Genomic DNA, 11,380 nt, shown 5'->3' with positions numbered 1-11,380 from the left:
AAGGGCACAGTCGCACCCCCAGCCCCGCCCCCAGGAACAGGCAGGCACGTCACACCACGGACAAAACCAGATCCTTTAATGTTTTTTGGTTCTCTGTGAAGCACAAACAGGGTGATTATTCATGTAAAAACAAACAGGGTCGAGGCTATGTACAAGCTGTGCAGTCCCCCTGCCGTGGTCCGAAGGGAAGGAGAAAGGTGCAAGGCAGGGCCCCTGCCCGAGCAAGGATGAGGAACCTGGGGGGGAGGCCGAGGTGCTCCCCAAGAAGGGCCCTGCACCTGCCCAAGCACAGCCCACCACGGACAAGGACATGCACAGGGTGGGCTGCACTGGGCAACATGGCTGCTGGGAGGTACCCAAGGCACCCACGACTACAGCCCTCCTCACACTGTCCAGCCACCCCCGCTCCCCAAAATCTGCATGGGCCCTGCCTGGCACCGCAGTGATTTGCAGAAGCAACAAAATAACCCAGCACAGGGCAGTGTGGTGTGAATAAAGGGCCTCAGCTAGAGAGCCAGAGGGGAGTGGTGGCTTAGGATATAGGCAAGGGTACAGTTCAGGACAAAGCTGACACTTCCCTTGCCCCCTTCCCCACACAGTGCCGTGGACCTGTGCCTGCTGCCGCTAGCCAAGCACCGACACTTTCCAAGCAGACTGTGCACACACTGAGTCAGCACACATGCGACATGCGAGTATTCCCTAAAGCTTTCCTGAAGTGTAAAAACAAAACCAGAAACAAAACCAGACCAATCTTGCCAGTACTCAGGCCACCTCTCCGGCAGCCAGGGTAATGGGAACAAACACCGTGGAACAAGGCAATGACACTGGGAAGGGAGGCTCAGGGGTCCCAGCACAGAAACATGGAGTGGGAGGTGATGGAGAGCAGGGTATGGTTCGGCACCACCAGGCCACAGTATCAAACATTAATGCCCTCATCAAGGGAGGCAGTGGGTAACACACAGGCTTAGGGAAGGAACCTTGGCAGCAGAGCACATCCCAGGTGGCTGCTTCATCTACAGCCTGGTGGTTTATTTTGGGACTGACTGACTCTGTAAAGCAAAGCTGAACAGTCAGGGCATGGCACTCACTGCTCAGCCAGGTGCCCCCTCACCTGCCCCCTTGAGCCCCTTAGGGAGGAGGAAGGGGGTCAGAGTTAACCGTCGGCCTCCCCTTACATCATCCCATGCAGAAGGGGTGAAGGGGAAGAGGGCAGCCGGGGGCTGGAGGGACACACACACACATATAGGACCAATGTTACAGGACAGGAAGGGTTGAAATGGTCCGAAATGCCCCGCTGCATAGCTGGGGTCACATTAACTGCTACAGATACTATTGCTAGCCCATGAGCCGAGTTCCTGCTTGATCAGTGGTCCAGGGCAGAGTTACTCTCACCGAGTCCCATGCCTGCCCCAGGCTTGAGCACAACTCCAGGCATGCAGCATTCCCCTCTTGGCCACAGCTCTGCCAGGGGTTGCATTTGGTCATTTTATTTCCATGTTTGGGTTGGTTATTCACAGTGCCCAAACAGCAGAAAAAGGCAGCATCAAAAGCAAAGCCCCCTCAGCAAAACCCAGGACAGACCTTGCAACACCAAATCCATGGACCAGCACCTGTGCTGCTCACCATCAGCCCCACAGACGCTGCCAGCTTCCAAATAAACTCAGGAGAATTTCAAAGGGAAGGTGTTCCCGGTGGCTCCTGAGGTAGGAGGCTCCTCATGCCACAGCTCCAGCCCCTCGGTGAGCCCGGGCTCTCCTGCTTTCTCTTCCCTATGTCCAGGTCCTCCCTCTAGACCACACACACAAAGAGCAAAGAACCAGGACACCCAACAGCCATCTACAGAGCCTCCTCCAGAAGGCAGAGCTAGTGTGGTCAGAACCATCTGGTCGGCATGAGGAGCTCTTCCATCCTGCCTCCCCTCAGGTCTTCTATCCAAGTACATTTAAAAACAATGGAGCAATACAATTGTTTAAAACCAAAGTTGTCTGCTTTTTTCCTGTGGTAGTAGGTGGTCTTGTCTGCTCCTGCCACCATGACAAGAATAAGAGGCCACAGCCCAGGGCTACTGGTTTTCCTCACGCATCTGTTCCATGATGTTGATGAGGCTTTCCAGCCCGAACATGTAACCCATGTCGGGTCCATCATGCACAGTGGGGTCATCGCGAAAGCCTTTGAACGTGCTATGTGCAAAGTCAATCATACGCACGTCCACCTTGGGCTGGGCCGAGGAGCTGGGCTCTGTGCTGCCGCCATCCTGTAGGCTCTCTGGGACAGAGCTGTCCGTCCGCTTCAGGCGCATCTCCGGCCGGCGCTCCACAAACATTCCTGCCCTGCTGTCCTTCCCATCGTAAATGATGAGGAGGGAGCTGGAGTAGAAGCGGTAGGAGGCCTGTCTTTCCAAAACCGCCTTCAGGCTTCGCAGTTTGGCAAGGATAGGCTCAAAGAGGTCCTTGCGCAGCTCAATGCCATTGTGGAGATACTGGTAGAGGGCATTGCGGAAGCCCTCGATGGAAAGACCGCGTCCATAGTACTTATTCCTGCATAAGTAATGCCCTGTGTCCAGCTGATAGACCTGGAACACCAAAAGAAATGCTCATCAAAAGGGAGCAACAGGTTAAGATCACAGCCAGAAAGCCGTGAGCTGTCCTGCACTGACAGGGCAGAGGGAACTCATTCTATCCCCACCAAGCCCAAGGGCGAGCAGGAAACAGCTCTGCCTGTTCCCTGAATTCCACAGCAGCTTAAGGGTGCATCCCACAGGCACAGCCACAATGTCCAAACACTGATCGTCTCTTCCAGGACACCATCAGACTGACGAGAATCGGTCTGAGTGTCCCCAAGAGGCATGGCACAACAGACCCCAAAGGCTTAGAAAGCAAACAGCAACTTGGAGCTGCCAATATGTACTGCTGTTATTATGTGGCACATGATTAATGAGGGCCCCTGATTACTTCAGAGTCTGTGGCCAGAGATCTGGATTGCGAGATCCTTCTGCAGGTGGGGAGAAAAGCAACAATTGCACAACAGCACCAGCCTCAAATCCTTGTGTGCAGGGCCCAGCCACAAGAGGAGGGCAACTTTTTAACTCTCACTTCATTACAGAAGCAAATGGCAGCAGCTGCTGGGATGGAGGGACACATCCCTCCCCAGGCACCATAATTCTAGCTGAACAATACACCACAAAAATAATTTTACTAGAAAACACCTTAGTTGTCTGTGAACAAAATAGTTTTGGCTAAACCAGCCCATCTCAGGAGAAGTAGGTTCCTTTGTTTTAGGCTTAAAAACAAAGACAAAAAGCAGCTCGCATGAACACTGGTGTACTTACCTGAAGTGGGAGACTAACCCAGTGCACAGCAGAAAACACTTCACTGGAAGGTCTCATGGGGCTGCAAAAAGGAACACACAGCATCTGCAGCCTTGGGGATCCCTACCTGCATCCCACATACACGCACACCCAAGGTGGCAGAAGTGCTCTGTTCACACTTCTTCATCTGCCGAGCAGCCTTCTCCTCAGATGCATCATCTCCATGCTGTCTGGTCCCCATCTTCAGATCAAGTACACAGGGAAGCTTGAAGTGATGCACCACATTCTCCAACAAAAGGAACTCTGGGAGATGCGTCAAGGAGAACTCACTTGCCAGAGACACCGCTCCCTGGGGCCACCACAGACAAAGACAGGCAGCAAACAGACAGAACAAACTGGTAGGTGAAGAAAAGGACAAAACCCAAACAGTGGTTCCCAGGCTTTGACAGCTGGTGGAAGAAATCCACCTGGAAAGTGGAATGGCCAAGAGTAAAGCAAGGAAATCTCATGCAGGGTACTGGAAACTCAGCAGAAGGAACCAACTAGCAGAACACTAGTGCCAGGAAAGATGCGGTATGGCAGTAAGAACTGCTGATACATTAAGGGAAAGCTTGAAGTCTACTGAAATTAGCAATTTCACCATATGGATAAACAATACAATCCCACAGACTGCAAAGTCAAGGCTCAAGTAATAGCACAGTACTGTTGGTCTTGGCCTGCCCAGAGCAGCAATGCTGTCCCACACACGGGGGGGAACCAAGGAGGCTACAAAGACAGGAAACAGAACAGTAATGGGAGCCTTTAATTACCAGCACACACAATCAGGGCACAGCACTGAGAACAAACCCAAGACAATCAGTGCAGCAGCTTGTGCCAAAGGGGAGAAAAACAACCCTGAGGTTTGCCGTAAGTATCTCTGGCAGGGCACAGTTCAACATGTTATGCTGAAATGGCAACCAGAGCACACAGCCAGATTAAACCTGCAAGGAAGTTCAATACTCAGAAAAATCTATCATCAGCTATACTTGATTTTGAAAGAGGAACTTCGTAAGAATAAGGAATTGTGATTAAAAGGGACAGCTAAAGGTAATTACTTCCCTGCAAGTGATGCAGGCTATTTAAAAATAAGAGCTGAAGGCTCAAAGCACCCATTTGAGAAAAGGAAAAGAAAGCCTACACAGTCAAAACGGTAAAGAATACAGCTATTAGAAGTAAGTTTGTCCCTACATGAGGAAAACAGAATCAAGCTCCAGCAGGTGAAACAAAACAAACCAAAAAAACCAAACAAACAAAAAAAAAACCACCCCCCCCCCAAAAAAAAACAAACCCACAACACCCAAAAAACCCCCCCAAAACCCACAAGATGACAAGTTCAAGTCAAAAGCACGAGGACTCACTTGCAAAGGCACAGAACAAATCCAACTTCAACCATGAGGAAGCCAGCCAGACTGCCCAAAGAGGTTAAACACAAAGTACAAATGGAGCTACAGGGGAGATGGGTGGGATAGGGGGTATGAAGAGACCCTCTAAAAGACAAATAAAATTAGTATTTTGCTGCTTTATTTACTGGGGGAAAGCTATGGGGATTCCCAAGTCAGAACTATTCTTTCTGAGCTCAAAGAATCCTCAAACTGAAATGCCAAGAGAAGGTATTGTATGGCAAACAGAAAATAGAGAGATGTGTAACTCATTTAACTCTGCCTTAATGAATATCAGGAGACAGTGGGGCTACCACAGCACTAAGCTCAGTGATCTGGGGAACTATAAGCTAGCCTGACTGGTCTTAGAGCCAAAGTTGCCAGAAGGGTCTTTGTGTGGAGATCTGCTCTGTTACACAAGCAAGCCACAGAAGCAAGGTGAGAAATCTGCTCCAAGTACTAGTTACTCAAGGCTGCAAAAAAAATGAGGGCAGTTGTGAAAAACTCCACAAGGATCTTATGAGACTGACTTGGCCATTAAATGGACAGGCAAAATCCACTAAAGTTTACAGGCAAGATGATAAACATATGGAGAAAAATATTCATGCATAAAGCAGTGTTTTTGAGACAATTATTACCAGTCAGGAATGGGATCCTGGGGTAATGAAATCATATTTGGAAAAGAGAGTGTGTTAGGAATTATGAGGGGGAAGAGACACAATAGCATTAAACAACAGTGGAAGTCTCTGGCTCAACTGCACCTTCTGTATTGTGTGCAGTTCCGGTCACCGTCTCCAGAAGAACACAGTTCAACTGGAAGACTCAAAAAAGGTGACAAGGACATAGTTCCCTCTTAAGAGATTACTGAACAGCACAGACCTGCATCTGCTGCCAACATGAAAAACTACAGTTCAAAACACAAGCCAACAAAGAGAAGGACCAGAGAAGAAAGAAAATGTGGGATCTAGTCAGAAACATGGCTTCTCTGAGCAACAGACATGTGCCACCATATGGGAAACAGAAAGAAACAGTAAAAATAAACTCTTAACACCTTTGGTTGTGTGAAGGATAGGAAACCCAAAGGAAATGCAGGCCTAGCTGCCTCAGGCACAAACATCTAAGGCCAGGGCAGCAGCAGCAACCCAACACACTTAGTTCTGCTTCCCAAAGGATACTGTAGAGTTTTCGGTCCTTGGACTCTGACCGCATGCGGCTCAGCTGCTGCTTATGACAGCGCAGGCTCCAGGGGTTATAGCTAATCTTTTCAGAGCTCAGACCACTGTTCCCATCCAACATCTGAAATGGAACATCTGAATGGATGTGCAGGTCCGCCCTGGGACTCTTTGTTTCCTGGATGCTGCTGGTATAAAGACAGAACAAACTTGCCTGTTAGAATCCATACATTCTCCAGATACCTGCGAGTGTCACATCCTCCCTCTTGAACACAACTATCTCTTATTCCTTCTCCAGCCACAAGCTTCACACAGTTCAAACCTTCTTAACAGCAAATCTCCACTAATACCCTGGCCTGTGGACTCACGCTCAAGGATCTGGTCTAACATCTCTGCTACGTTTTATTGTAATGGATAGAGTAACAGGAACATTTGTTTCTCAGGGAGCTCTGCCAGGTGTGAAGGTAGAGACCCATGTTCAAAGTACCTCTGGAAGAAACCTCTGGATTAATAACCAGGTGGACTAAAGAGTGCTTGAACCTGCTCCGCATACTTTGGTTCCCCATCCACAGGGTTATCCTGTCAGAAGCATTTCAAATGAAAGAGTTCATCCTGAACCCAGGAGAACTCCTGACACAGTCTGCAGTGCCCCAGAGTGCCCAGCAAGCAAGTGCAAGACAGCCTGGGCACTCTATGGAAATGAAAAACACCCTCAACAAAAGGAGCACCAGAGCTGAAAGGGGAAGAGAGGTTTTTTCCACTCATCACGTTGTCACTGGACCCTCCAAGTTTTACCTTTCAGTGTTGTCACTGGCCAAGCCAGGCCTCTCCTCCTTGTGCTCAGTGCCACTGCTTGATCTGTGAAGACTCCGACGTGAGTGCTTGCGTCGTGGCTGGTCCCTCTCTGGCATGTCGTCCTGCTCCACAGCCTCATTCTCCACATAGGGATAGGCCACCAGGTTAATGTAACCGTCGCTGTCTCCCTCAAAACAGACAGATACCACACCTGCCAAACAGAAGTGGCATGTCAGTTCTGTTTCTCTGGGCAAGGAATACACAACCACTCACACCCAAATGTTCAATAGAAAAGAGGATAATGTAGCTCACAGAGCAGCAAAGCAAATCCAGAGCAATGTAAAGGAGGTTTTAAGACTATAAGAACCCAAAAGTTGTTAAGCACAGCACAGAGGAGAAATCCCCCCAAAAGTGCTCTGAGCTGCTACCTGAGCAGTCAGTCGGTAGCAGCAGGGGAAGCTCTGCTACCACAGGAAATGAAGGACAAAAGCACCGCTGGGTAGACTGAGGGGTGTGATTATTTCCTTCCGTTCAGTCTTACAGGAAATGTCATCAAACTGGAGAAAGTCAAGCACAGTCTACCAAGATGTTGAGGGGGACAAAGCATACAAAATATATATATAGTTCATTTGAGCAAGTATCTGTCTAGAAGCACTCCTGCTGTTGACAAGGACATCACTGGCCGAAGAGCAATGTCCTTGTTTTATCTTTCTCTGCTAAAGGAGCTCTCCAGTATCAAAACTATGAAGAGCTCTGAGGCTGAGGTGACACTTGCCTCTCCTATCACAAGTCAGCCCATCTCACAGAAAAGGGATCCACAATGTCACAGGGCTTCCTAGCAATAAAAACAGGAGGATACGGAAGTAAAACTACCTCAGCCAGGTGCAGGCAAGCAGAACCATTTGCGTCCTGTGCAGTTTTACCTTCTTGAAGGCTCCTAGAAAGCACCACAGTCCAAGGGAAGGTATTGATCTTTTGCAGCACAGACTCTGAATGTATCTACCTGGCCAGCCAGAGAGCAAGACAGCTGGCACACTTCTAGTTAGGGCTGACATCTTCGTCATCAGGACTGCTCCTAGCCCTGAAAATGAGGCTACCACTCCATCTCCTAACTTGCAATGACAAAAATCCTTCACTAGCTTGTGAAACACTGAAAGCTGCCAAGAGTATCAGACACTAGATGGACCGATTCAAAGAATTCATCACAAAAGCTTGCTCTGCTCAGATGATGCAGGCCATCATGTTGCTGTCCTTCCTTTTCCCTTATCTGCACATGACAATGCTGACAAGGTTCAGGCAGCTCAACACAACTTCAGAGCAGTTTGGGACTCCAGCATGTCACTACATATATGCCACTCTAAGTGCTCTGGCTGCCTGGATACAGACATCACCATGAAAGGGCAATCTTACAGTAAGATCTGAGGGCTCAGACAGGAAGTATCATCCCCAATCTTCCTCTCCTCGAGACCACTAGGATCGACTTCTGGGACTATCAGGGAACTGCATGGGACTTTCAGATGAAGACCCACACTGGGGTGGAGGTGCATGTCCTGTGCCTTCAGGCTACCAGGAAGTATCTGACTTCAAGAAGACAGATCTCCATCTGGACTATCAGCTTCATCAGTTTTAAATACATCTTCCAAGAAAAGCCTGCCATTATATTGATTTTAGTCACTACACAGGCTTCAGCTGAGGTTTCCAACGGGTCACTGGAGCACCATATGGCCCCAGAGTGGTTTGAGGGTACAAGAGGACCCATCTGTTGGAGGCTTTCATTCATGACCTGCACACAGACACAGGTAAGCAAGCTGAGACCCTTAGGCTGCAACCAGATCATATGGTAGGACCCTGAACAGGTGGTGGTCCCAGCAAAGTACCGTCTGCCCCAGGACCACATGGAGACAAAGCAGCAAAGGCAATAGGAACACTGAGTCCCCCACAACGCTGCCTGCCAGCACCACCATCTGAAAGACACAGATGAGCTCCCAATCTCCTACAGTGATAGAAACACTGGAAAATTCCATTCCACCAAAGTGACTGAGGACAAGGCTTCACCTCAGCCCTGGGAAAGCAATGTTTCCTGCTTCAGCAGCTTTCTGATACGTGTCCATAAAAGAGATAGGATGAGGAAGCAGTTAAGTTACGGGACTGGAATGTGCCAATGCTCAGTATATGATCTAACTTCATTTGCTCAAGGTCAAGGCTGTAATTGACAGAAACTTCATAGTAAAATTACTTTGGTTACACACCCATAACTTCAAGTTTCAGACTATAACTGTCACGCTGCACAGAGTCTAGACAGAGAAGCACGCTGATGTCTGCATGCCTATAAAAAAAGACTTTTTCCTGTCCACGTGCTCCTATCAAATTGCTAGCCTGAAAAGAGAATGAAAACCAACAAATAAAGTGACACCAAGAGACAGCAAGACATCAGCAGCTGCAGGAAAATGAGAGGGCAGGTTCCTGATACATGTAACTGCATTCTGGAATGACAACAGGCCTCACCTTTGTACTCAGGTGTGAACTCCTTCATTTCTGGTGGCAGAGATTCATAGAAGCGCTGTTCTCTGGTAATGAGAGGCTTGCAGACAGTGTGGTCGTCGTAGCGCATCATGCTGCTGTGGCCACCCACCTGGTGAATGAAAGGCTCAAGCAGGACCCCCCGGTCTCCAGATCGAGTGGCATTCTTGCCATACTTGCCCACTTCCATGGTTTGACAAACACACATTGCGTTGGGCACCAGTTGCACTCTTGGAGCATGGGGAGAGCCACATGGGCTGGGAGGATGGCTCAGAAGTGGTCAGGCAGACAGAGGGGGGAAAATCCTGGCAATCTGCTCCCTTACAGTGACCTGAAAAAGCAATGGAGATTCCTGTGAACAGAGGACCACTTGTGTTCACTCCCTGTTGGCTCAGAAAAGGTTACTGTATTTATTCATATCCATAACTATTCCTCTTCTGTTCTCTGTTTACATCACACTTGTTCCAGCATCCTCTTCACCACCACTTTAATGCTACAGGTAAACACATGCTCATTTGGAGGCAGTCTCATCTAGAGCTTCTCCAGTAGTGTTGATAAGAGGAGATATGAGTATTCTGACCCTCCCATCTGTAGAAAAAAGCTAATTCTTTCCTCTAGTTCATCTTATCAGTAAGGCAACATGGTAGCGGGGCACAAACCACAACCTACAGCACAATTAAAACCAAGCTCACACCTGCCTGTAACAGAGACTGTCACAAGCAAAACAAAGATTTCAAGACTCTGAATTCCACAAATTGTGCTTCTGCATTTTTAACATCCGAAAAACTAAGTAACGATTACTACAAAGTAACGATTCTCTCTTTTATTGCTCTAAGCCCTTCAGGACAACAACTATTTCTGGATATTCACAGCACCTACATGCATAACAGGTCCCTGATCACTAGAGGTAGGCAAGAGAGATCAGTAAATCCAAATGAGATTAGAAAATTTGGAAAAGACAGACGCTCTTTTAATGTTTGCAGAGTGCCTGACGCAGCCATGGGATGATGGAAAAGTAAAGCCATTCAAACTCCCTCCTGATGACTTTCCAGCTTAGATTGTAGCTGCTCCTGAGGCTGCTGTGGAAAACACCAACGGGATTTTCCCACAGTGATGAGTTATCCAGTCTTCGGTACAAGAACCATATGGTGACTACAGTTTCTGTGAATTCATCAAATTTCCAGTTTCTTGGCATAGCCACAAGCGAGGGCAGTAATTAAGAGGGATCTTGGAGGCCTGGACAAGGGATGCGGTTCACGCTGTTCCTCATCTGGCCACGGGATGTCTCCCTGCAGCTACACAGCACTGCCAGGCTGGAAGTTCTGCATGAAGACAGGCTCCTCTCCCTCCCTTCAATTCAATCATACAGGAGATACAGTTCAAGAGATTCAAAAGTAGCAGCGATACTTCCCAGCATGTTTAACTCAATCTAACCCCAAAACTCCCAGCAACAGGACAAAGCTTCTCTCACCGTCTGCATGTCCCTGCTCGCTCCCTCACACTGGGTTTTGGAATATATGAGTGTATGCACATTTGAGTTGAATCATCTCACTGAGCTGATGGAAAACATTTCCTTTTGTGGTTACATGACCACACAACTAGACTCAGTGTAAAGGGAATAATGGGAATATTTAGCTGGCTTTTAAAGGAGGAGAGGGCATGGGGGTGAGGAGGGAAACAAAAACACCAACACCACAGATAGTCCCTCTCTGCAGCAACTCTTACCAGTTTCTTCAAGGTATCCTTCGAAGTCTCTGTCTCCTAAACTCAACTCCGAGCCTAAGTTGTATTACAAAGACAAAAACATGCTGTGGATCTCTCTCATCCCTCTTAACTGCTTTATCAACAACAAGAAATTTCAGCAGCAGAGGCTTGCTTACATCATATACGGTTTAGTTTGGTATAATGGCAGTTAATATCTGAGATCAAGCAAGGTGCCAGCATCTGCAACAGATCAGCACTCCAGATTTCAGATGAATGCTTTACAGATTTTTATCAACCCTGCCTGTCGCAGCTGTGTCTTGGACTCGACTTCTTTTATTTTGCTAACGACTAAAGCAGAGTTTTCAGTTACTGCAAACAATATAGGGGACAAGTTTAACTTCTCACATTCCTGTAGTTTAAACTTCATGGGACGAGAGAAGATGCATATGTGAGGTACCAGTAGT

At 48.1% G+C, this 11,380-nt stretch overlaps 1 protein-coding gene across 2 annotated transcripts; it reads right to left on the bottom strand.

Moving 5' to 3' along the window:
• Positions 1-1,972: 1,972 nt before the first annotated feature.
• IP6K1 (inositol hexakisphosphate kinase 1) lies at positions 1,973-9,438 on the bottom strand. Of its 2 annotated transcripts, none has more exons than XM_010019187.1 (5): positions 9,198-9,438; positions 6,693-6,903; positions 5,901-6,082; positions 3,435-3,610; positions 1,973-2,572 (listed from the first exon to the last, which is right to left on the bottom strand). In XM_010019187.1, exons 1-5 carry the CDS (start codon positions 9,418-9,420, stop codon positions 2,063-2,065), a joined length of 1,302 nt encoding a protein of 433 aa, XP_010017489.1. In that variant the 5' UTR covers positions 9,421-9,438; the 3' UTR covers positions 1,973-2,062. The 2 variants fall into 2 exon arrangements, with proteins under 2 accessions (XP_010017489.1, XP_010017488.1); XM_010019186.1 differs by having other exon boundaries at positions 5,901-6,085; positions 9,198-9,420.
• Between the last annotated feature and the right edge of the window lie 1,942 nt (positions 9,439-11,380).

Source organism: Nestor notabilis, unplaced genomic scaffold, assembly GCF_000696875.1.
Source record: "Nestor notabilis isolate BGI_N333 unplaced genomic scaffold, ASM69687v1 scaffold24127, whole genome shotgun sequence".
Lineage (NCBI taxonomy): Eukaryota > Metazoa > Chordata > Aves > Psittaciformes > Psittacidae > Nestor > Nestor notabilis.
This window is presented reverse-complemented; position numbering and strand designations above follow the sequence as displayed.